We start from the raw sequence: 24,765 nt of genomic DNA on the forward strand, positions 1-24,765 counted from the left end.
AAGTGTAACTTGATACCAGGCAAATCCACTAGAATCCACAATTGTCGATCCCTTCGGCCTCTGCCGAGAGCTAGAGCCCACTTGTTGAAAGCAAGACAAACTCCCAGCCTTCAAGACCCACCGTGGCAACGGCGATGGGGATAGCACGGCCATTACATGGTATCGGATAAAGCAAACATAAGAATACGGTTGAAAGACGAAAACAGGGGTATAAAGCAAAAGCAAAAACAAATCATGAATCATCTTCTGGGCGAACTGGGGCATAAGTAGCCACGACTGGCTGTGCCTTGGTGCCCACGTAACTAGTCTCTGCTGTTAACAATGTGGACGGTGCCTTGCGGTGTCGTCGGAAGAAGTAACTAGAAGCATTGATCTGTTAGCACCGAGAAGAGAAGTGAATAGATGAAGGACGGGCATTTGACTTACATGAATGCTCCTATGGCGGCGAGGAGGACTGGGACGCCGAGACCGACGCTGACGCCGATGATGACGGCGTTGCTGACGCGGTGCTTCCCGGAATTTTCTCCTGTTGATGGATCGTCTGTGCCTGAACCTGTGGGTGATGATGTATTTGTTGGCGGTGGAGGAGGAGGAGGCGGAGTGTAGGACTTTGGCTTGCCGGATGAGCTTGTCATGGTCACGGCGTCGTCCTGAAAATCGACCGTCTGGAAGGTGGATGCAGGGCCTGTAGTCCAAGCAACAGACACGCCGGGCGTGATGGTAGACGTGAGCGTCTTTGTGATGACGGTTCTCTGCACGCTTTGCAAGGAGGCTGGGCAGTTGATCAGGCCGGATGAGATGCAAACGGTGGCTGATTGGGTCTCGGTGATGACTGTGCTTGTCACGGAGGGGCCATCGGCGCGCTTCTTGGGGGCGGACGACGTTTGAGTTGACGCGGCTGTTGTGGTGACGATGGTCGGCGGTGAGGATTTGCTGGTTATACAAGCTGCCGCCAGCGTGGTGTAGAAGAGGGGGATCTCCGTCTCCGGCGAAGGGCCCCAGGTGTTGCCGAGGAGTTCAACAGAGGCGCCGGCTGCGGCACCGATGCCAAAGGTGAAGCCCTGATCTATGGTCAACTGACAGTTGTCATCGCCATCATCACTATCGTCGTCGTCTCTCTTGGTGAGAGAGTCGACTTCGCTGAGGGTGATGTTTGTGATGAACTCGGCAACGTTGGCGTATATGCGGGCTTCCACTCCGGCGCCGACTTTGAGGGGTCCGAGGAATTTTGAGTCGACGTGGAGGGTGTCCAGAAAGGCTTCAAAGGCGATGCCAATGCGGGCTTCCACGCGGAGGATTGCCTTTAGGATGACTTGGCCGTATTGGATTGTTACTGGGAGGAATGCGATCTTGCCTCCATCGCTGTAGAGGAGGGTTTGTTAGCGGCTGTTCACATGGTCTTGTATGTATTGTGCCTTGTCGTGGCACGGCATGGAATGGGAAGACTTACAAGTCTATTTTCGAGGTTTCTTCGCTAAATAGGGCAATCTGTGTGACTATGTTGTCGAAGCGGACGTGAAACCCGCTGCGGATATCGATCTCGCTGTCAACGCTGAAAATAAGATCGATGGAGAAGACGGCACCCAGGAGTAGGTCGTCATCAAGAGCCACGCCGACAATCGTTTTGGATTGATATATGTTGAAAGTGTATGTCATGCTGGCCGCCAGAATGGTGTCAATCTCCATGTAGATCTCCAGGTCTGTCAAGTTCACGGCCACGTTGTACTCTGGCAGCTTGAGCCCGAGGTTCAGGTCGATAGGCGGAGGGTGAATATCCTTGACCTTGTTGAATGTGTCCTCGATATCTACGATATCTGTGATTGTGAAATTGTCCAAGACATCCTCTGCAAAGTCCTTGGCCCAGTGCGTGAGGTTGTTGAATGTGTTTTCGAAGCTGTCTTTGGCTTGGCCAATGGCAGAACTGACGTTGAACTCGCCTTGGGCAGTGAGCTTTGCGCTGGCCTGGCCTTTGACGTAGCATTTTGTGCATATGATGGTGACAGTCGCTGGGCTGTCATCGAGAAAAGGGCTTATAAGTTGTGGTGTTGGAACGGCAGTTCTACATGAAGAAAAGGGGAACTAGCAACACTCACTACTTGAAGATTGTTACCCCGTCGAGGCCTAGGGAAAAGGAAGTCGAATTGTCAAATATGACATTTGTGCCGGCTCTCTTCACCCTGTTGGCAAGCCGCCTGCGGACCTCATGTACGGTCTCATCAGACGTCTTTCCAGGCAGGTTTCTGACAACGAGCTCCGAAGATGCGGCAAACGGCAGCAAAACGCACAGCCAGCCGAGCAAGAGAAACAACCTCAATGCCATTGTGGATTAGGATCTTGATAGACAGCGCTTAAGCGGGAATCAATCTATTACAGCTCATCTAGAAAACGTGTCGAACCGGCACTAACACAATGCGGCGCCATCTCGACTCTTAAGAAAACAAGCCCAACCCCCTCCCCCCCCGGTCTGCTCGTGCTAAGCGCTTCTTAATTGCGCGAGGCAAGGCTGCGACAGCAAATGCGGCTCTTGCGCAGGTCAGCCCGGCCTCGGTTACAGAAATCTGTGCGTCGGCCCAGACTAGGACGGGATAACATGTATGGTGGACTGCAAATATAGAAGCTCAGTAGGCAAAAAACACAGCGGAACCAACGCGTGGTTACAGCTCTGCGGAGAGAGGACAAGGGTTTCCGTGCTGTTGGGCGACCTCAAAACACCCAGACCCTTGTTTCACCCATCCATGCTTGATCCTTTCGAGCGGAGACGCAGGAGATGAAGCTGCATTCCGCGGTTTCAGCTCAATGGGCTCGCTGTTGCTGCGACCAGCCGCCGGCCGCCGGCCGCATGCAATTGCGTCGGCGGAGATGCCGCGGAGGAACTAGACTCGCCGTCGCAACAAGAAAATCGAGGACAATCAACCCGGTCTCGCAGCTTCTTGGTGTTGGTACCAAGAGTGTGTGAGTGTGAGTGTATCTGCAAGTTGAGTGTGGCTGTGCCTGAGTTGGATTTGATTAAATCGTCTGCATGTACGTGTAAGTAAGGCGTACGGCTGCTTTGACGGGCTCCACAAGGATTCAAACTAACGCCCACGAGAAGCAAAAATAGGTTTCATCTTCGGTGTCTGTGAGTTTTGGGGCAACTCAAGAGGATGCCTAACCTGGTGTGATCAAGTTGCCCGAGTAGCTGCATGGGGCTAAGCAGTTTGCCGGGACCGGGGGAGCTTTGCCTCACGTAGAGTGTCTGGTGACTGTCATTTCCTGACAGAGTTTTGACAGAGCCGCATCTCTATGGTTGTGGGATGACCGAAAAGAACGATGGGCGAATGCAGACGAATGTAAGCTTAGGGTTACAACAAAGATAGGTGCTGTGCTGTGTACATGTAGTCAAGGATTCAAGTTGCTAGTTGCAGCAATTGATCCTAGGGTATCCGCTTCATTTGCCTAGTTCTTACAACACCAAGTCCAGTCTCTTTGTCAATGCACGGCAACCTGTGGTGGAGGCGGCGAACTTTGACTGAATGAGGCAACTTCTCGGAAACGTCTTTACACACTTGGCAAACATTCTCATGAAATAGGCGTTGCTGACGGTTGCGAGTTGTCAGAGAACTTTCTTTTGAAGCAACAGTGAGTATGGCCACAAATGGACCCGGATGTGTGTCTGTCTTCATCCCATGCTGTAAGTTGAACAATCTATGTCTATTTCATACAATAGACCACATGCACAGAGAGCTGCAATAAGACGCACTGCTTAAAGACGTGAAAACAGTATCCGCCCAGCATCCGCCCAGCATCCGCCCCGCGGTGAGAAGACTTCAATCCAGTAGCGCAAGTACATGTATATTCATAGCCTTCCACATATTGAGATATAATGCAGGACAGAGAAGCTAGCATTGCGGTAATTGATATCACTCACTACGTAAGCTCGGAACAACGAAGAAGGACTAGTTTAATCAGTTGCCTAAAAAGTAGTCGCAAAAAAAAGACTTCGCGATCCCGTGGCATGTCGGTTACCGGCTATGCAACGATGAATGTTACTTACATGTATGCAGTTGTGGATCTGTCAACATAATGGAAACTGCTGCTGCTTCTAGGACCATGCTGGTTGGGTATAGAATCCTTCTTACAAATCGCAATTGCCTTATCAACCTCGCTGCGGTATAGACTCATAGACTTGGCCATGTGCTATGTCTCCAACTTGTTGTAACCAATTACAACAAAAGATATAAATGTCTTACTGTCAGTAAGCACTAAATCCCAAGGATGCAGCTCCAAGTTGCCAATCCCAAGTCCCGCGAGAACCGAGAGTTGTGGAAGCATCCCACCGGGCCTATAGTGCAAATCACAGGCTGACACATGACAAGGACTACTGACAATAGATGAGTGGCTTAAAGAACAACTCAGTTTGTCTTCATCTAAGGCTATGGAACTTCTAAAGCTTGAAAAGGCTACCCCAAGTCTTGATGGTTGTGTCCAAAACGGACCGAACATCGCTGGATCCCGTGCTTGCTGCCTTCTTGGTGGAGGTCTGTTGTCCCCATTGCGTCTCCCAGGCCAGCAACTTCGTGTGAAATGCGGTCTGGTTGTAGTTTGCGGGTTTGGTTGCCGCAAGGTAGTTGATAAACTGCTGCCATCGTTCGACATAGTAGGTGCCAACCAATCCGGCCCACTGCTTCGAGGCGTAGTCCTCGATATTGCCTTGAGGACCCCACAGCGTGATTTGGTTGCGGGCGTTGTACTCAAGGAAGTTGGCCGTTGATGGGCTACTTGCGCGGGCCTCATTGATCCAGGGTGTGAGTTGGAAGTGCACGTTTGTGGCGAGCACAGCATCGAGAGTCTTTAAAAGAGCAATGAGCTTGGCACCGCGAGACTTGATGATGCTGGAGCTTGCGGAGCTGGTGTATGCATCAACCAGGTCCTTGTAAAGGCCGTCGAAGCTGTTGACGAGAACCTGGCGAGTCCAGTCAACAAGATCGTACTGGTACGCCGGGTTGGCAAATAGCCGGATGTCCTGGAGACCGGCCTTGAAGAGCTCAGTCCAGGCCTCCACCATGACCGCTGGGTTGTAGGTGATGGCGGTTGCATGGTGACCGGTGCGACCCAAGAGACCGCTGATGCTGGGCACTAGCTCCAATATTGATTTGGGCACGGCAGTAACTGTCAGGTTGGTGTTGTTGAACACGGTAGGTCTCAGAAGCTCCCATCCGGTGTACAGGCTCTTCACGTTCTTGGTGCCGTATCTGGCCGAGACCCAGTCATGGAAATACGTCTCCGTGTCGATAGGCTTGGGGCTCCAAGCCTGGTCCAACAACAGGTCATACATGATTTCGTTGCCCTCTTGGCCCTCCATCGTCAAGCCGAACCCAACGAGAGAGCTTGAGTTGCGCACCGCATCCATCGAGTTGATGGTGATATTCTCGATTTGGCCGTACAAGCCCATGTTACCGCCATAGTCGTGGAGCTCGCACCAGACCCAAGGCTTGCCATAGAAGGAGTTGGTCCGGAGCCACTGGGGAGCAGATTCAGCAAACAGGTCGAGGAGCAGCATGTCTGAGTTTACAGGAATACCACCCAAGAAAGACTCAATGCGGTCGTTCGTCCAGAAGGCACTGTCACTTGAGAACAGCCAGGCCTGCATAACCCAGACGGCATCGGGATCAGCGGCCTTGAGAGCAGTCCAAGTGTTGTGGCTGACGTTTTGAAGGTATCCCAGGTCTCCAGAGAGCGGCAGGTTTTCGTTGAACTGATCCAAAGTCCAGAAGTTTGTGACATTTCCATATAGCTCCTGCTGCTTGCCGATGAAGAGCTTTTGCAGCTGAGCAAAGCGCGGGTCAAATGGGTTGATGTAAGTATCGCCGCTTAATTCCGTAGGAAAATTTGACCAGAGAGGGCTTGTCGACAGAGAAATGTCGGGGAACACGCGAGAGATGTTGCGAGGAACGAATCCTGGGAAGGCCGGCAGGATCGGCGTGATGCCGAGCTCTTCCATACGATCCAAGATCTTGAGCTGGAGATCAAACTGGCTGTCGACCCAGGATTGAGGCATGGATCCGCCCCACGATCCTTGAATATTGCCAAAGTGGTTCCACGCCAGGAAAGCAGGTCCGCTGATGAATGAGTTGATCTCGTCAGCATTCAGGCCAATTTCAGTAAAGACCTCGATGAAGATCTTCTCGACACCGATCCAGGCAAGGGCCAGGTTGATACCACGGAGGGCCATCCAGTCCAGCTGCGTCTCCCAGTCCTCCCATGTCCAGAAGGCACTGGTATAAGAGGTTGTGACTGAACGATACGGTCAGTACCTAATGCGATTGAGCATTCATATCATGTGGAATTGAGCTTACCAGTGTTCCAGTGGTAACGGTAAGGGACGACGCTGGTACCCTTAAGAGGAGACTTGAGCTGGGGAAGTCGTTTCGGAGCTTGATCCAGCTGGCTCCCCACGTACCACCAAATGTCGACGTTTGCCTCGCTAGACAAATATTTGTGAAGACTGCAACATCACATTGGGAGAACTCATCAGCGCTGGTACGAAACAGGATGAATACGAAGAAGCTTACCCTGACAGCAGAGCACTGGTCGTCGTGCCCTCAATTCGGATCTTTCCATTCTTTGTCGAGGAGACGGCATAGCTATCGTTGGTAAGGCCAGAGCCTTGCACGGGCTCCAGGACAAACTCAAACGAGTCTACATGGTGTGGCAGACGGCGCTTGACAAGAGATTCAACGCCGGCCGTCGGGTCGCAGCTGGACGCAGCAGCGCCAATGGCTGAGAGCAGCCAGACGCAAGACTTGAAGGCACGCATCGGGGGCGAGCGAGTTGCTGATGCTGCAACGGAGTCGATGTGCTCTCCTAGAGAGGAAAGTTCAAAGACATGTTCGGGACGCTTGAGGGACCGAGCTCTTATAAGAATCTCACGGCGAACATGGATGTCATCGCCGCATGAAGCTAGTTTTTGTGCGGGGGTTTTAATGATGGCATTCTGCAAGATTGAGCGTTGAAGCGACAACCACGTGGGATCGTGAAGCTGTCACCTAGACAAGGGTTGAGGAACCCGGCGAGGTGTTGCTGGGGAGACAGAGCGGCACTTGTCCGTAAGTTGGGGGCCTATCAATGCCGATTGTCGGTGACACAACCTAAGAGATTGGAAGATTATCCAAGAAGAGGAAGTAGATTGAAAGAAAGATTGGCGCCTCGATCCGATTCTGGAGCTGAACCCTGCAATGTAACGTTGAGTGATGGCTTTCAACGCTTAAACAGCGATTGACGCACGTCGTTCGCATATTCGGTGTCTGGGGCCGAGATACGTTCGGTGGCCCCGGCACTTTTGTTACATGGAATGTCCATCTTATCGACATTTAGAATAGACATCCTCAACATGCATGGTGGAACAGGCTTAACGATACGGAGCGTTAATGGGGCCCTAAGGTGTTAGTAGGTCCAATGAGACGGAATCTGTCAGCAACGTTCCATCCAGGCACAGAAGGTAGCTCGGGGTTTAATGTGGCGTGAGGGTTTGCTTTCGGTGCCTGATCTGCCGTGGCTATTTCTGCTAGGATGAAAAGGGTTTGGGGATGGCGGATATAAAATGTTCTTACAAAGGGCTTGGGATGTCCTGTAATGGTTCATGATTTGACAGCCAACGTGGGGAGTTGGAGATGGTGGGACCCTGGAGATGACATCCACTCCACAGATACGGTCCCGGCTATACGGCGATTGGCGAATGAATGCGGTGAATTTACAGCATGTGGAAGGCTACGGAGTATATCCAAGTCAAGAGATGTCTCTGCGTGTTGTGAAGAAGTATGTTTCGCTACGAGATGTGTTGGCATCTACAGACGACTATCACTACTTTCTGCTATTATTAATATTTTAATCCACCATCTGCTAATATTGCTATATTTTCTAGTATCTGTTACTATACATGGTATGTAGTTACTAATGTTTCTTTATCGGTAATTTCTGATGATATTACTCATCCATCACCTATATAGTTGAAGATTTTTAACATGGGATGTTGGATAGCAGAGTCGGGTTCCCAAACCTTACGCCGTGACACATGACATTGTCTCTCCGAATACTGATGTACTCGTATGAGTCCTTGCATTATAGCGTATTAACGACCCGTTTCGAATACTACTCTGGATCTATTGCATGGTACACACACGCAGTCTTGTTTGGCATAGCGTGTACTAACCAACACTATACAGGCCACGATGGCAAGATCCACAAGTTGCGCTGTTCCTGAATACCTACACGCATGTTTTCCCGCGTGGAGAGTGAGAGTACCTGTATAGAGTAACACATCGCGTGGCACATGCCTGCCGAGCACAGTGTTCTTCTTTTGGCGAATGAATATGTGAGAGTCAGTACATGTATAGATGGCCGATATGGCAGGTCGTATTCTCTAAATATATACGACACAAGATTGTTTGGCAGTTTATGAATCACGCGAATGCGAAATATCCCATGGACCAAGTCCATCTATATTGTAGACATCATTCTCAGTGATGGATATAGCTGCAGCTAACAACAAACCCAATCTTCACCCTTAACCCAACATTGCTGTTGATATTGTAAATCATGCCGTTCCAAGTCCCGATACCGATTGCTCAAAGCCTGTCTATCTATAGATGATGCCCTTGCATCAAAAAATGACACTCTCTTGCAAGTTTTCTCGCGTCAGCTGATAGAAGATCCCGCTCTTCACTGACTTGCAACAGCGTGCGTCGCCAAGTATCCCAGTGTTGTGCCATGGTGCCTTGAACAGCATGCTGCTGTCCGGGTTGCCCACCGAGCACAGGCCTTGACCAGTTTCTCACCTCATCTGGATTCAAATCCTTCAACAGCTTTGTTCCGGCCACGGTAAGCCAAGCATGTATCTCGCCCACGACAACCTCTAGCCCCGGACGCCTCAAGCAAGCCAGGTTCAAGAGCTCGTAGCCCCAATTCTCCGTTACGCCACCAAGACCTCGAACGTACAGTTTGGCTTCCACTGTACCAATCGAGGTATAATGTTGACGTACTTTGGCTTGCTTGTCTTCAGGTATTGGCTCTCCTATTATCTCCCAGCCGTTCAAGCCACGCATATGAGACCGATACAAGTCACTCCACATGCTCCGAAGTCCCGGGAGAACTTCCCAGTTGATTGCGCCAGGCGGCAGTTCCTGAATGGATTCGAGAAGATCTAGCAGCTTCTCGCGCTCATCGCTCAACTCTACCAGGGCTTCGCACAGCAACCCCATGAGGCGATACAGTTTGGTGGGTTGGTTGTTGTCGTCCAGCACAGGTGCGGCTATTAAGACTGCTGTCTCATTGGCAGTCAGGTTTCCATCGAGATAGTCGCCCAGGTAGATGAAAACGTCCTCGTCTTCGTGGTAGCCATCGCTCTGTTGTAGTTGTCGTATTTGCATGATGTGTAGTTTGAGCCATTCCACCGTAGTCGGCATCGCGATTCTCTGATAACAAGACAAGATGATGAATATGGCGGAGAATGACAATACGAGATATAAGATGAAAATTGACAAAAAGAAAATTAGAAAGAAAAAAAATTGCCCAAGGTTGATGGCGTTTGTTCAGCTGAGGATTGAAAGCTCCGGATATGGGCTAGCAGAATGCTATTGTGCGCGCTGCACTGTGTGAGGAAGAGACCGCCAAACGGGAGGAAATCGAGTCAGGAGAAGGCTGGCTCAAGCAAAGCAAAGCAAAGCAAAGCAAAGCCCGGCGAAAGATTGGATGGGATTCAATAAAGCTGATACGATGCCGTGCAGATCAGTTGGGCTGCTCTACATACCACCCACGTACATATACATTACATACATGCACTCATAAGGGACGGGCTCACCTCCACGTATCAGTGCATGTGCAGTGCATACACCTACATGTACATATGCACATGTACGAGGCAGAAATGGCCTGGTCTTTGAGGGGGCTGCAGAGGTGCATGCCGCCATGTATGGACAACCTGGACGCATTAAGCGACTGTAACTCTGGTGACGCACCGCGTCCAACGGAAACACTCTCATGGTCGGATCCTACGGTTAGCCACGTCACCAAGGGAGTCGCCCTGCGGGAAACCAAGAAGTGGTGAGCATTGATGATGATGAGAACTCAGCGAACTCACCAGTTGAACGCGAAGCAATCGCCCCTTGCATGAAGCCATGCTAGTAAGACGAAACGAAGCCAAACTGAATCCTTGTCAAGTGTCAGAGAATAGCCGGACCCGGTAGTTGTTGAGATGGCAAGCATCGGTCCCCCAGTACCATCTCCACTAATACAAGGCAGACGCGTTTACAGAATAGGTGTTGGAGGAATAATCGAGAGGAAATAAGGGCGGTCTATCTGGGGTTTGGCTCTATAATCTGACTCTCTCTCTTGGGCTTTCTTTCTTGGCTAGTACTTTTTACTATGGCGTGTTTCGGATGGCGCTTCTGATTGTGCTTGCTCGGCCGACAAGCTGACACGGGCAAGCGGTGTTTGTCGAATGGAACTGGGCTCGCAAATTCATTCTCGCTGAATAGCATATTCTGCGTCTGTGGAATATATATTTCTTTTGCTGGTATACATCCCAAGTACGGTACTTGGAGCCAAGCAATTGTCTACGAATCATTCTACCTTTTCGCATCTGCTAACAGAGATATTCATATATATAGGTACAAGCCGATTTGGACTAGGCTTCAGGTTCAAATATATATCTTTGAATTCGTATACCTAGCCTCCCATTTATTGGAGATATTAGATGTCTATTCTTAATGTCAACTACACGAGTAGCCATGAAAGCTTGGGCGTATCCCCTCAACCTGCGGGTTGTGGCTGTCCTGGGTCCCCAGTATGTCCTCTTTGGCGTGTGGCTTCAGCCCCTGTGGATTTAAGATCAAAAGCCTCACGACAAATTGTAGTAGTGCGATATGATATTAATCTAGAGCTCAAATCTACGCCGCTTTACATCTAGCAATGCCAGGGTAGCTTCCGCGGCAACAGGTCTCAGCTGGCAAATCCCATATAGCCTGGTCGATGCCCAGCTTAGCTTCAGCACAGACCGTTCATCAGACGATTTCAGCGGCTCCATCCTCGATATGCATGTAGTAATGCTTATTTGTAGTATGAGTGGGCTCAAGAAAACAAATAGCCGCAGGGGTGCAAGGGCGATCTGGTCATCTGCTACTGGGAATTCATGTTGCAAAGCTAGGGAAGTGAGCGGATCTGATAGCAGCCCTACCAGATACATGTACAGTAGTTTCTGATGCTCTCACCGAGTGTGGAAATTTCAACCTTTGAAAGAGCTGAACGCCGGGTCGAAACTTCACAAATATTGCATGCATGTAGATCACTAAGAGCTGAGCGGGACAAAAGGCAGGTTTCAGGTGAAACATAGAACTCTGCATAGAAATCCACCGCCTTTTGCTGCCAGACATTGCTTTATACCGTTGATTGCCATTTAATTAGCAATACTTGGCGAAAACTACGTGCAAGCGGGGAGACACCACGTACAAGCAATAGCTGAGCACCCGCATATACACTCGTATTGCTGAATCCCATATTGTCGTCGTAAAAGGTAAAGGTGCGGAGAGCACCTGGTCGATCGCATTTCATGTGTGGGCCGCGCCATTTGATGTTACATCAGGGCTTGCCTGTCACTGTCATACTGTACAAGGCAGAGAAGAGGTATTACATGATGCTACTCCAGAGGCTGTCTCGGATTAGTATAGACTTACGCGCATTCGTGGGGTATTACGAGATGCGCCTCTCGGGAGACTTCCTATCCATGTATACAAGTGTCATCCGGGCTACTAAAAGGTAATTGCTGTGAAACCGTGTTTCATTACCTTGATGATCCTTGCCGCCCTTGTTCTTGTTTGTGCTCGGAGCATTGATCCCATAGGGACACAAACACGGAACATTGAGCTCTGTACGAGTATACTGATATTTGAAATCTGCATGGATGCCAATAGTTGCTTCAGATATACAAATAGCACCTCCTTATTCGGTTTCCCACCGCCTCGTGGGAGCCTCATCGTGTCATTCCCCAGTCTCTATTCGTATCCCGCGGCTCTCAAATCGCATTGTCCGCCTCGACAGCCACGGGATGCGGTCTGCTTACTTGCACGCGATCTGGGGCTTGCTAGTCCACAACAGTCTTGCTGTTTTGGCCCCGTCCGCAACCATTCCCGATGGTGATGTAACCTACCGGGGCATCAATCGCAATGGGGTGGAAGCCTTCTTGAACATAGCGTATGGTATGTCCACGGACGGCGCGCATCGTTTCAAGCCGCCTCGACTTCATGTGCCAGTCCCTGGGAGTACCATCTACGCGGATTCGTACGGGCCGGCTTGTCCTCAGGCCTTGGGAGGCTGGGTAGCGCCCTTGTCTTTGACAAATGTCACTCGGATTTCGGAAGACTGCTTGAATCTTAACATTGTCAGACCAAAAGGAACAAAGCCAAATGATTTGCTCCCTGTCATGATATATATTCATGGTGGTAGCTTCTGGGCCGGTCAGAACAGCGAGATAACTACTACTCCGGATGGCCTGATTCTTGAATCGGTCAAGAATGGGCTTCCAATTATGCACGTTGGCATGAATTATCGCCTTGGGTGTAAGTTGAAATGGCTTCAATGCTCCTTGGGCATGTAATGACTTACACGGATATAGTCTTTGGGTTCGCTCAGTCCGATGCTCTGAAGGCGGAGCGCTCGAACAATGCTGGACTGAGAGATCAACGACTTGCCATGGAGTGGGTTCAAGATAACATTGCGCATTTCGGTGGCGATCCCTCCAAACTAACAGTATTTGGCCAATCTTCTGGAGGTATGAGATTCACTTGTATGAATGCACAAGTATCGTCATTGCTGATCACTTTTACGGCGATGTAGGTCTGGCCGTGGGGATGCATATCCTATCATTTGGTGGGAAGCAGCCTGTGCCCTTCCACAATGCAATCGCCTCAAGCGGTTCCTTGGAGCCTGGGGTCGTTTCAAATATAACGGAAAATGCCATGAGAGCCGTTGTGGACTATGTTGGATGCAACGAGACCGACTTTCATTCTTCCGATACCTTACTCTGTCTTCGTAACCATACTATGGACTCTCTACTCCAGGCATCTCTGAAGACTTATCGATCCGATATCAACGTTGGCGACATTTGGCTGCCTTCTATCGACGGTGATTTTCTCCCGGAGTGTCCTTCAGCTCTCCTTGGGCAGGGGAATTTTGCCAAGAATCTCAATGTGATGTTGAGTTGGTGTGAGGACGACGTCACACTCTTTACTGATGAGAGTATCTCGACTGCCGATGATACTCGAAGTTTCATCGCGAATTATGTGCCAAATCTGTCCAGTGGACATCTCAACGAGCTTCTCTCGCTATATCCTGGGTCTGAATTCGCCACCAACGGAGAGTTGTCCGCAGAGTTTTATCGTTCTGCCAGGATATTTCGAGACATTGTCATGACATGCCCAGCTCTTTATTTTGGTGAGGGTATTGCCGAGCGGAACGCAAATACAGTGTACTTCTACCACTGGAACCAGACTATTTTGGGCCCTGTTTTGGAACATCTTGGCCATCCTCATGGCATGGGCCCTATTCATACCGCCGAGTTTGCATACGTCTTTGGAAACCTCTCGCACTATGAGATGGATGGTGTTCCATTCAACCCTTCATCTTCTGACCTTGAGCTTACAGTCAGGGCTTCAAGGTCCTTCTCTACCTTTGTCAGCGTTGGCGAGCCGGAGCTACCAAGCCGCGATACGTTTCAGGGTTTCCAACCAGCCTTTGAAAAACCAGGCCAGACCCGGGTCTTTGTCGTTGGGGGGTTGGATGAGGGCCTCTCTTACATTGATGGCCACCGGGCGAATCCGGCTTTGGTCTCGCAGAAAATCAGGGAGCGATGTTCTTTTCTTAATTCAGAGGACGTATTGAACGAGCTCGGAACCTAAAGATACTGGGATGGAGTCATTGCTGTGATTTCTGCAGACACTTTGCTATTCCGAAACACATTAGTTGGTCTAGATTAAGCCTTTTAGTATTGTACATTTAACTGCCGAGGCATTCTCAGCCCTGATTATTTGAATCCTACATTGATAATTTGCTCCAGCGTTCGGAATCCGTCGCGGGCGTACCCCTTTGTGACGTCTACTTTGTACTGCTTTCCGTCCACCTTGATAATGCCGTATCCCACATCTGTCCATGCCGCCCTCACGCCCTGAAACATGTTCACAAAAGCACGGCCAATCCTTCGGAAAGGCATGGTGAAGAGATGCTCCATGTCGAATTTGAACAAGGCCTTCTTCCGTGCCTCTTCTTCGAGCTGCAGCTCAAGTCTTCTCAGCTCCGGTACGTATTCGCTCGGAAGCGAGAAGCGGGTCTTGAGTGCAACATTATCGAGCTCTGTCCTGATGACCTTTGGCTGAAGCAAGGGGACCATTCGCTTGACTGTCACTTCGAGTTGGGGCACGCCGGCGGCGATTCCTGGTCGTGTGGCCGCTTGGCCCGCCGCTTGAAGGGGTGGCAACACACGGATGCTGCTGACAATGTTGGGGGTCTTTGAGATGAGATAGAAGCCCATGGCTCCAAGCAGGGCATATGACGCTCCAAAGGTAAAGCCAACCCATTGCGGGATGCCTTCTGGCTGCTGGATAGCCGTTGGGCCGGTCAGCACCGTCCAGGTGATTATAGACAGGCCGCTCGACCAGCATCCAAAATAGAACCAGAAATGTGAGGGTGCTTCGTATAGCAGGGTTGGCGTCTGCTTGGACGCCAAGCTCTTCACAAAGGCATATCGGCTGGGGGCTATGGAGGCTGACGGCGACGCAGGGGAATTCGCTTGGCTTGTCGGTGATTTCGATCTGACGTCTTTAGGAAGCTTAGGTTGGGGTTTCGGTGTCGCAGAGGCGCGCAGTCGCAATGACGCTGTGAAGAATCGGGATTGAGTGGACGTGAGGTCTGGGAGAATCGTTCGCGGGGTTACGGGCCCTCGAGGGCACGGGAAGAGGCGAAGGCCCCTCGCGAAGCTCGCCATGGTTGGACGGCAGCGGTAAGTTGGAGATGTGTTGATGAATGAACTGTGATAGAATTGGCTCCGGGTGGCTCAATTGGCTTCTTGTGTCATAAAGCGGCTGCCATCACTTGCAGTGGCCGATGTGGTGAAGCCATCGCAAAGCACTTACATGTAGAAAATGTTGATAATCAGCAGATCCTCTTGCGCTAAGATAACATTTGTTAAGCCTGTACCTAAGCTGGAAGCATGTTTAATGTGCGCGTCCACGTCCCTTGAAAACAGCGCATTCTCCACTTGCGCTACAGGAAAGCTGTTGTAGTACCTCGTTGGTGCTTGATGAATGGGACGTTAAACCCTTCGACGCAGAGCACCAAACGAGTCACAGATAATGTAATATAGCTACTAAGCTATATTCTGAAGAATAAATTTATCATTGTAAAACTACATGATTGTCATTTTTGTATGAATTCTCTTCTTCACTTTTTAAAAATAAGCTTCCACGGATTCTTCCGTGCGGCGTTCCGTTAGTACCAGAACCAGAAACTTCCCGGCGCCTTACAACCTGGAAGAGAGTTGCACCCCACCAAAAAAAGACCCGTGGTCTGTGCGCGCCTTTCAACAGGGCCGATTCCCAACAGCAAAGAAAGCTCTCATCTGCGAGCATTTGCGCCTCTTCGCTTGAGCATCACCACCAAAAACTCGCCCTTTGCGTCTGCTCAATTGGGCTCCAATGGCTTCACTTGCGGCGGCGTGCCGCATTTACTCCCGCCTTGCAAGCGGCCGGGCCGCCCGCGGTACGTCTCCCGTGTCCCGTGCGCCGTTGCGCGCAAACCCTCGCACCGGAGTATAAAATGCAGAGGACAGCATGGACGGCGAGATGCAGAGAACCTTGGAGAGTCGGTGGCTAACTTGGCATGGCCGCTTCTACAGGCTTCACCACTTCGTCGCGATGCCTCGCTGCCCAGAACTTCACCATGCCGGCCCTCTCCCCCACAATGACGGAAGGAAACATTGCCAGCTGGAAGGTTAAAGAGGGCGATTCCTTCAGCGCCGGCGACGTCTTGCTCGAGATCGAAACCGACAAGGCTACCATGGATGTCGAGGCCCAGGACGACGGCATCATGATGAAGATTGTCTCTCAGGATGGCAGCAAGAGCGTCCAGGTGGGCACTCGAATCGCCGTCTTGGCCGATGCCGGAGACGATATCAGCGCTCTCGAGCTGCCGGCGGATGAGCAGCCCCAGCAGTCAGCCCAGAGCGCTTCACAACCCGCAGATCCGGCGTCACGGGAAGAGCCAAAGTCTGCTGCGAAGCCCTCTGCGAGACCAGAATCCGCTGCTAGCGGAACCTACGAGCACAACTACCCGCTGCTCCCCTCAGTCGGCCTTCTTGTACATGAGCATGGCATCAGCAAAGAGGATCTGAGCAAGATCAGGGGCACGGGACCCAGCGGACGACTACTAAAGGGCGACATATTGGCCTTCATCGGCGCTATCAACGCTGATCGCCCCGCCAAGGTGTCTTCGCATTTTAGCAAGCTGGCTCATCTGGATTTGAGCAATATCAAGGTAGCTAAGAAGAAGGCTACCCCTACCCCTAAGGCGTCCGAGGCCAAAGCTCCGAAAGCTGCTCCCAAGGAGGAAAAGGTCCTTGTCCAACTCCCCATCTCATTGGAAAACGTTGTGCAGCTGCAAAGACGTCTCCATGATTCCGCCGACGTCTCCGTCTCAACGGCCACATTCATCTCCAAGGCCACCGCATTTGCAAACAGCCGTCTGCCTGCCGTACCTCATGCGCCAACTGCCAATGAGTTGTTCGACGAGGTTCTTGGCCTAGGCAAGGCCAAAGCTACCAAGTTCTCTCAGGGAGCCTACGTTCCCACCATCCCCGATTACTCATTTACTGCCTCCCGGAGAACGGCTTCCCCTAGATCCGACATTATTGACATCTTGGCCGGCCCTGCTAAAAAGTCCAGCTCATCGTCAGCCCAACGGGCTACCCCTAGGCTCGATGCTAGACTTGCTGCCGATGGAATCCACACCTTTAGCCTGCTGGTTCCCAAGGAAGAAAAGGCCAGGGCCGAGCTGTTCTTAGAGCGATGCAAGCTCGCCCTGGAGGAAGTGCCCGAGACATTGATATGAATTTGAACCCCTTCTTGTCAGCTGAATTGTAATTATAATCATGCCCCCCAAAAACTAGACTTTTCAATTATACTTAAACACCATCTTCATTGTCACGTTCTACTTGTTTCATGAAATGGGATTGACCTGAGGGAGAGCAGGAACAGGAAGCGAGCGGCTCAAGGTTTAGGGGGTGGACTCTAACCCATTCTCGGATTGGTCTTTGGTGGAGAGGTCAAGTTTATTTTCTGTCAGTGTTCGGCAGGGAGGGCACAATGTCATTGTCAGCGACTCATCTGACACTTGGACATAGGACAGGTCGGTGTCGAGACACGGTACGCCGGGCGTAATCAAAGGGAAAGGTGGCTGCAGCTCGGCGGCGACAGCCAACACTGACTGGGACGAGTTGGGGACCTTTGCCAATGTTCGGTAAGCAAGGGATACATGCGAGTACTGCTGCCATTGCTGCCATTACTGTTGCTACTGCTACTATGCCTCCTACTATTGTGTGCTACGTGTGAGCGATGTTTGTCCGACTGGCTTGGTTTCGGGAGAGAAAGCCACACGCCAGAGCCATTGCAGAACAGACAGGGATGACTTGTCCCATGCATACAGCTTTTCTGCCCCCAATTCTCTCCTTTTTTTCTCTCTTGCCAATATCCCCGTGTCTGAGACACCAGTGTCCGCCTTGTTATGAGAACAAGTTGCCTTGTCCCATGATCCTTGCCGTTGTTTCACAGCAGAGCGATAGTCTGTGATCTTCAGCCCGAAAGATTTCGACGTTTCTCCTTCTAACCCAGCTGTGCTCTAGGTAGGATTGCTCTTCATGGCCTAGCGCCTCACCACTAACGACGGAATGGTTGCAGCACGGCAAGATTCGACGTTGGACTTCCCCCTTGGAAGCTCTACCACCCTCACGCTACTCGTACTCTTTGGCCAAATGTTCTAGTAATGCAAGGGTGATCAGGCACGTGGACACTCGCGGCGATGCCGCATCCTGGAAACATCGAATCGCACGCGTCAAGGCCTGGCCGTCCATTTCCAATCATCCCATGGCGCGGCAGCCAGGCCCCGAGCTTTCTACACCGGCTGTAGCTTACTGTTCCGTCATTGGGTATGTGAGGCCAGCGGGGTACGCTCGGTGAATGTAGCATGGATGATATGCATCAGGTACGAAGTACGTGGCGCAAGGGATGCTCGCAGCCATCAGGCTCTCAAGTTTATGCGGGCGCTAGTCTTCGGTCTAGACTTGCGCGGACATCGATCTTGGACGCTCAACGGCATGGCGACCATCGATTCGCAAACTACTGCTATCTAAACGCATGCGAGGGGGCGCCATTTGCATTCAGACGTGTCTACGCAGGCTCGTCGAGAAGCATGTGACTATCCTGGTGAAGCCCCTGCGCAATCAACCACGGCGTTAAGAAGCCAGACCGCTGTGAATGAAGCATGAGCTGGCTCGTCGTCACATTATGCTCGCCAAGTGGCACGAACCGTCTCCAGGGCTCGGGTATATCGACTTGGGCGCACGCGAAGCTCAGACGTCGTTGAATGTAACTAACGGGATAAGCCGCTTCGCTATTTTCAGACAGACACCAAGCTGGCCTGGGAACATCGGCACTACAGCATGACCGCCGGTTTGAAATTGGGGGCGAGTACCGAACGCAGTACCCAGCGCTTCCCCGATGCTTGCCTGTCTGTCGACCATGGACTCTTTTCGTCATTCTGACGCTCTGGCACTCCTCGAATCGTGGGCGGATCTTGTCTTACTCGAATATCCCGGTAATTTCACTTGTGACTACAAAACAATTAGTATGAGAGGATCAAGGATATGTTGTGTATCCTGAGTTTCATCCACTTAAGAGGCAAGAAAATTCATTTCTCCTCACCCTTTTTCGAACCAACGGCACACACGTCAGTTCCAACACGCACATCCACGGTGGAAAAAATTACACAAGGCTACGATGCCCAACTATGCACGTTTAATCGTTTGGCCTCGTTAGACTGACAGCAAGCGCTCCACTTGTTGATGGCCCGTCCACAATTGCGCTTACACGAGGCCTCCCAGTATTCTTTCTGGATAGATACTGTGATGGTGATGTTATTTTCCGAGTGGATTGCATACAAGATTGCATGTGCCGTCCCGTGTTCATGACGAGGAGAGACAGTGTTGCGATGCGCCCCCTCAGCTCTCTCTTTCTCTCTCACTCTCTCTATTTCTCTCCCTATCTCCTCCATGGGGGGCGTACGGGATTTCGTGATCATTGGCCCCCATCCAAATTGAACGTCTCAACCTGTTGGCGTTTGCTGCTGCTCTTAATGATCATCAGCTAGTGCCAAACCACTGGCTTTCCCTTCTTTTGACATCCTTGATGACGCTTTCCTGCGGGGGAATGTAAAAAACCTACGCTACATCACATAAAGAACGACCCAGTAATTCGTCTCTCGTTTAAACGATGAGGGATACGTCCGAAGCCTTTCGATAAGCGTGCTTTGTACATGAGCTTCTCCATAATCTTGGCTCGACGGATGGTACCGGCCAATCCCAGGTCTGTCTCTATATGTATGTATTACGGGATATGACCAACACTAACAGCTATCCCGACGGCAGCAGCTCAAATCTCCTTATCATCCTCGAATGTTTCAGCTGCCAATAAAGCTTCCCCGAAAGGTTGCTTTGGCCAGGATGCTTAAATGACATGCGCGGTACTAGAGTCGCACTGTCTCATAGGCCCATGCTGAATGGAGATACATCAAACTGATGCTATACATACAGCTGCAGAGCGGTCTGAGATGGTGAAGGAGCCAAGTCTCCACCTACAGCGCGATCGGTGCAAGCCCAACTGGGCCTCAAGCTCCTAACTCGGACGGAGATGGGAGCTGCCTTTCCCAACCGGCTCAGTGCTATTTGCGGCGAGGCTCAGACAAGGAGAATACCAGAGGCTACGGAGCTGAGACCATCCTTGACGCCACTGTCTCCATGTTGACGGCTTTTGCAGAAGCCTTGATCAGTCTTCATTCGTGTTAGATATTCCATGCCGTTAGACTCCAAGATGAGAGAGATCTCGGCTACGTCACCGATGGGCAGCAGGCATGAAATTTCAAAGCCCGACGCCAAGAAGGGCCTTTGGGACAACAAGCAAACAGTGTTGGAACGATCAGGCGGGTGCTACGCCCTAGTACATCTTTACCAATCACTCGGAGTCATTAATCCAATGAGGACTTGCCACAGACCACCAAACGGCATATGCTCGAGTCCGAACAGCTCGGGGGTGTGTATTTGCTCCTGTCCCACCCACACGTCAGGCAAATCGCACACCGGTTCCCTGTTACTAGGTTGATATTTCCCCAGGTGTCACCATTCTTTCCAAAGGTTTGGCACTTTCAGTCTGACATTACATCCCAGCTATCCACTCAATCGAAGCCGTCGTCGGGCTGTCTCTGCAGCACCCAGGGGGTGTCGTGTTAACATCATCACCCGTGGAATAGGGACTTGCCTCGTCCGTCTTGCTCAGTTGTCATTCCAATCTGCATACTCCCGATCCAATCTTACAGCCATCGCTTCCCAAGAGCCCTTGACTAGCGGGCTAACATCTACGCCGGGAAGACCCTTGAGCATAGGGAGTGACGGGGCGATAACCTCCCATCATAGCATTGGGGGAAGTTTGTGCCTTACCGCCACGTGGGCACTTCTTACTTCTCGCCGACTCTTTTCGCAAAAGAGCTCACGAGACGCGGGGGTAGCAGAAACCAAAGCCTTATAAGTGCACACGATGACGGTAGACGAGCTGTCGTGGAGGCTTTGTGAATTGCTCTACGGTAGCTGGTGCCTCCGCCTTTGGTAACTATTACAAGAAAAGAACGATACCCGGCTTCGCAAAAAGAGAAGGGCATCTGTCGGATGCACAGCACTCCTCTCGCCCCTCATGACCCGACCCAGAGTTCCTGACGACAAGCGGCAAAGGACTGCGCGTGCCTGTGATTCTTGCAAGCGCCGGAAGCAGAAGGTGAGCCTACGAGTCATCAGTCATATTTCATTCAGTTGGCCCTAGAGATTTGGGGGCTCGTTACTTTTTTTTTCTTTTTGTGTACACTCCAAGACAAAGCACACACACACACACTCACACTCACACTCACACACAACCTCTCCTCTCTACTCTCTCTCTACCTCTCCTCTCTACCTCTCCCTCTCTCTCCCTCTCTCTCGCACACTCACACACACGTGCGCGTCCCCCCCAAAAAGAAAGAAAGACGAGAAAAAAACAAGGAAAGGGGAGCCTTGACCTCGCGGCTTTATTTGCGCTATTACACATTCCCACGCTCCAATTTCTGACTATCGAATGTCGCGATATGCATGTCACCCCCAACATGCGTTCGGTGTACGGAATATGGGCAGTTCGTGCGGGAAAAAAGTGGTATTTTCTTACTTCAGCTGCAGCGAACTATTCCGAGCGAGGCGAAAACATATGCGAGTGAGCGGTGGTATTTTTTGATTGCACAGCATATGTACAGTTCGTATATGTCTGTGCAATGTGACAGATCTTCTACATTCAACCAGCGCCCGGCTTTAACATGGCTTGACCGGCATAAGTGTGTTGGCAAGCGGACGCATTGCCCCTTTGGACGACCAAGCCGTCTGAGGTGTATCATACAAAAAGCAAGCTGCATGGAAAACGCCTTCGCTAAGAGTCTCGCATGCTACTCTCACCATCTCGGTTATGTACGCTGCATGAGCTGACTTTTTGCTTCCAAGTGCAATGGCCTTCACCCGTGCAACACGTGTATCAAGAGAAACTTGATATGCGACTACACGGACGGTCGAGGCCCTGCCAAACTCATGGCCGTCCATACGACCTCTCCGACACAGCAAAGCAACGCCTCTGACTCTGTCGATGCCGTCGGCGCAACTCCTGCCCGCGAGGCCACGCTCGAGACGTCCCCGAAGAGAGCTTCCAAGCAAGCCAAGGCGGCGCGACAGGCGAAAAGGAGAAGCCAGGGCAAGGAAAAATACTCTCGCCATGTCTATGAGGTTTCTTCCGTCAGCGAGGGGGACGAAAGCGTCCGCCAGAGCACCGCGTCGGAATCGGACGAAGAAGCCGAAGTTATTGGTCAAATCAGAATGCTGCAGGACCCCATGAAACGGCTCCGTAAGTAGACAAGATGATTTTGATTTTCCTTGGTCACAATTTCCGGGCCGTTTGGCTGATGTCAATCAATTGCAGTCTATATCGGAGACTCGTCCACCCTTTCGTATCTGCAGTTAATCCGTATGATTGTTTTTAACACGACTGGGTCGTCTGCGTTTACAGACGATCCCAGCCGACACCACATCTTGGAGCCCGCTACAGCAACCTCTTCGAGTTCCATGATACAGTATATGCTGCCCAATAGAGATGTATCGAATTTCTTGGCTCAATCTTATTTTGTTAATGTATGTGCTGACACAACACAACATACCATCACATTACGGCCAATTGCTAATCTAATCCTCGCTACAGACCAATGCTCTCATAGAACTGTTTGATCGAGCAACTTTTTATCAGTATCTAGATGCATGTTATTCGACCCCAATGGAGGTCAATTCTTCGACACTTTGTTTGGTTTATCTGACGTTGGCAATTGGTTTTATCCTTGCAACACCAGCCCCCAACAGCCCTGAGGAGCTGATGATGAAGAGTTTCCCAGAAGGGCCCGAAGGACGGGCTGAAGCCCTGTTTCGGGCTGCCAAGTGTCTTAGTGATCCTCTGAATGTGGCTGAACATGCAGATTTATGGACGATTCAGGCCTGGACACTGATGGCGTTTTACATGTTGATTGTATCGAAGCGCAACGCGGCATACGCATATTGCGGTTAGTCAATTCCTCCTCCAACCTCATCCTGTTTTCCATTCCTTTCCCTTTTTATATCTTTGCCCTAACCCGAGTCTTAGGAATGGCTGTGCGCTCTGCGTATTCTCTCGGTTTGCATCGCATCCGGGACACAATGATGAAGTTTGACGATGAAACCGCAAGGCGCAACCTCTGGAGAAGTTTATTTGTTCTAGACAGATTTCTTGCTACGGCTCTCGGGCGCCCTGCTGCAATATGCGAGGAAGACTGCTCGAGTGATGCGTTACATTCGCCAGCAGCAGCCCAACAGGGAGAAGTCATCAGGAGCGTTAACCTTGACGCGTCTGTGCGGATTTCCAAGTCTATCGGCACAATGCTCAAGAAGGTTTACTCGGAACGAAAGATTTCAACCAAGTTGGCTCAGGAGATTGTCGACGACTGCCAGTTGTGGGCTTTTAACGGTGATCCGTCCTTGGCAGCGCACGATCTCCTCCACGGCAAGGCGCCGTCGGAAACGGGGATCCCCATTTTGCATGTGCAGCTCCTTCATTACCACTCAATCCTTCTCCTAAGCAGGCCGTTTTTTATTGATCTTTTGGTGAAGACGCGGCCAACGATCTCGAATGATGTGGAACCTTTCCATCGAACATTTACGAGATCGGAGAAGTTTTCTCAGGCTTGCGTGGCGGCGTCGACTCACTCGGTGACGCTCATTCAGGCGGCGTTTGAAGCAAAGTATTTGCCGCAACGCAACCCTTTTATCTTGTAAGTGAAGTGGCATTAGTCGGAGTCTCCCAAAACGATATTTGCTAATCATCACGGTTGCAGATATTTCCTTTTTGCGGCAGCCCTGATCATCTTGAGTAACGAGTTTGCTGGACTATATGAAAACGAGCAATACGCCGACTCTATGAGGAGCGCAATCAATATTATGGAATACTGCGCCGTTGTAGACGTTCAAGCTCAAAGGATGCTCTACATTCTCAAGGCATTCTTGGCAGACGTGGAGAAGCATTTGAAATCCTCGGTGCCAAACGAGCAATCTGAGCCCGCCCTGCCAGAGTGCCACATCGGTGACCCTGAGGAGGTTTTGCACACCAGAAGACAGAGCCTTAGTGCCCGACGCAACCACCACCATCACCACCAGCCCTCTACCCCTATTGGTGGAGGATCTTCGTCCGATGCGATGGAATACTATCATCACATCGAGACCGATGCTCGGCAATCGAGCATTCATATCCAGAGCATGGGCCCCCTGGTGATGAGAGGAGAGCGTGGCATGCCTTCTGCCACCAGCCCCACGGTGCCGAGGCGCTCAAACGCCCCTCGCTCACTTTATCGACGAGCAGATCTCATGCTCGTCAAGCCAGACGGCATGGGAATCGAACAAGAGTTTGAAGAATTCGATCAAATCAGCCCCGCTGATTTCCAGTCGCCCATGGATTCGGAGGAACCCAAAGTTTACACGCACGACTATAACTCGGCGATGATGTCTCACGGAGAGCAATCTGCTTTCCAGGCCCACGGAGGCGGCTTTAGGGGTTATTCCGCCCCTGGCGCGAGTCGGGAGGCGGAGAGAGCTCACTTTGGCGGACATTATCTGTACGTCGATGAGAAGTGAGCTGGCTTGGAGGATTGGAAACGGGGTAAGTTCGAAGAAGGGGTCGAAGACTATATTATTTTTGAAGAGGAGGATTGATGGGTCGGGAAAGAGAAAAAAAAATAGTTTGAAACCCTTTATTTCATCTCGATATTTATCAAGACGGCGAAGGTATTATTCTGTCTGAAGGTATATGAAAGAACAGTAAGGGGAAGTTTTTTTTTTTATAA

General features: G+C 50.9%; 7 protein-coding genes across 7 annotated transcripts; 3 read left to right on the forward strand and 4 right to left on the reverse strand.

The window, feature by feature from the left end:
* Positions 1-232: 232 nt before the first annotated feature.
* Positions 233-2,320, reverse strand: Triagg1_6778 (uncharacterized protein; the record flags this gene model as incomplete). Its single annotated transcript, XM_062901440.1, has 4 exons — positions 233-359; positions 427-1,362; positions 1,451-2,029; positions 2,094-2,320. 4 exons carry the CDS (start codon positions 2,318-2,320, stop codon positions 233-235), a joined length of 1,869 nt encoding a protein of 622 aa, XP_062754394.1.
* A 2,103-nt stretch (positions 2,321-4,423) lies between these two features.
* Triagg1_6779 (CAZyme family GH89) lies at positions 4,424-7,371 on the reverse strand (the record flags this gene model as incomplete). Its single annotated transcript, XM_062901441.1, has 4 exons — positions 4,424-6,273; positions 6,336-6,484; positions 6,552-6,973; positions 7,264-7,371. 4 exons carry the CDS (start codon positions 7,369-7,371, stop codon positions 4,424-4,426), a joined length of 2,529 nt encoding a protein of 842 aa, XP_062754395.1.
* Positions 7,372-8,618: 1,247 nt separating this feature from the next.
* Triagg1_6780 (uncharacterized protein) lies at positions 8,619-9,440 on the reverse strand (the record flags this gene model as incomplete). Its single annotated transcript, XM_062901442.1, has 1 exon — positions 8,619-9,440. The coding sequence occupies one exon, from the start codon at positions 9,438-9,440 to the stop codon at positions 8,619-8,621; it is 822 nt and encodes a 273-aa protein (XP_062754396.1).
* A 2,636-nt stretch (positions 9,441-12,076) lies between these two features.
* Triagg1_6781 (uncharacterized protein) lies at positions 12,077-13,925 on the forward strand (the record flags this gene model as incomplete). The annotated part of the gene is made up of 3 exons (XM_062901443.1): positions 12,077-12,587; positions 12,644-12,799; positions 12,865-13,925. 3 exons carry the CDS (start codon positions 12,077-12,079, stop codon positions 13,923-13,925), a joined length of 1,728 nt encoding a protein of 575 aa, XP_062754397.1.
* A 125-nt stretch (positions 13,926-14,050) lies between these two features.
* Positions 14,051-15,007, reverse strand: Triagg1_6782 (uncharacterized protein; the record flags this gene model as incomplete). Its single annotated transcript, XM_062901444.1, has 1 exon — positions 14,051-15,007. One exon carries the CDS (start codon positions 15,005-15,007, stop codon positions 14,051-14,053), a length of 957 nt encoding a protein of 318 aa, XP_062754398.1.
* A 709-nt stretch (positions 15,008-15,716) lies between these two features.
* Triagg1_6783 (uncharacterized protein) lies at positions 15,717-17,127 on the forward strand (the record flags this gene model as incomplete). The annotated part of the gene is made up of 2 exons (XM_062901445.1): positions 15,717-15,780; positions 15,917-17,127. The coding sequence occupies 2 exons, from the start codon at positions 15,717-15,719 to the stop codon at positions 17,125-17,127; spliced, it is 1,275 nt and encodes a 424-aa protein (XP_062754399.1).
* A 4,816-nt stretch (positions 17,128-21,943) lies between these two features.
* Positions 21,944-24,556, forward strand: Triagg1_6784 (transcriptional regulator family: Fungal Specific TF; the record flags this gene model as incomplete). The annotated part of the gene is made up of 5 exons (XM_062901446.1): positions 21,944-22,253; positions 22,329-22,537; positions 22,605-22,956; positions 23,037-23,700; positions 23,764-24,556. 5 exons carry the CDS (start codon positions 21,944-21,946, stop codon positions 24,554-24,556), a joined length of 2,328 nt encoding a protein of 775 aa, XP_062754400.1.
* Between the last annotated feature and the right edge of the window lie 209 nt (positions 24,557-24,765).

Source organism: Trichoderma aggressivum (genome assembly GCF_033847375.1).
Source record: "Trichoderma aggressivum f. europaeum strain CBS 100526 chromosome Unknown scaffold_027, whole genome shotgun sequence".
Taxonomy (NCBI): Eukaryota; Fungi; Ascomycota; class Sordariomycetes; order Hypocreales; family Hypocreaceae; genus Trichoderma; species Trichoderma aggressivum.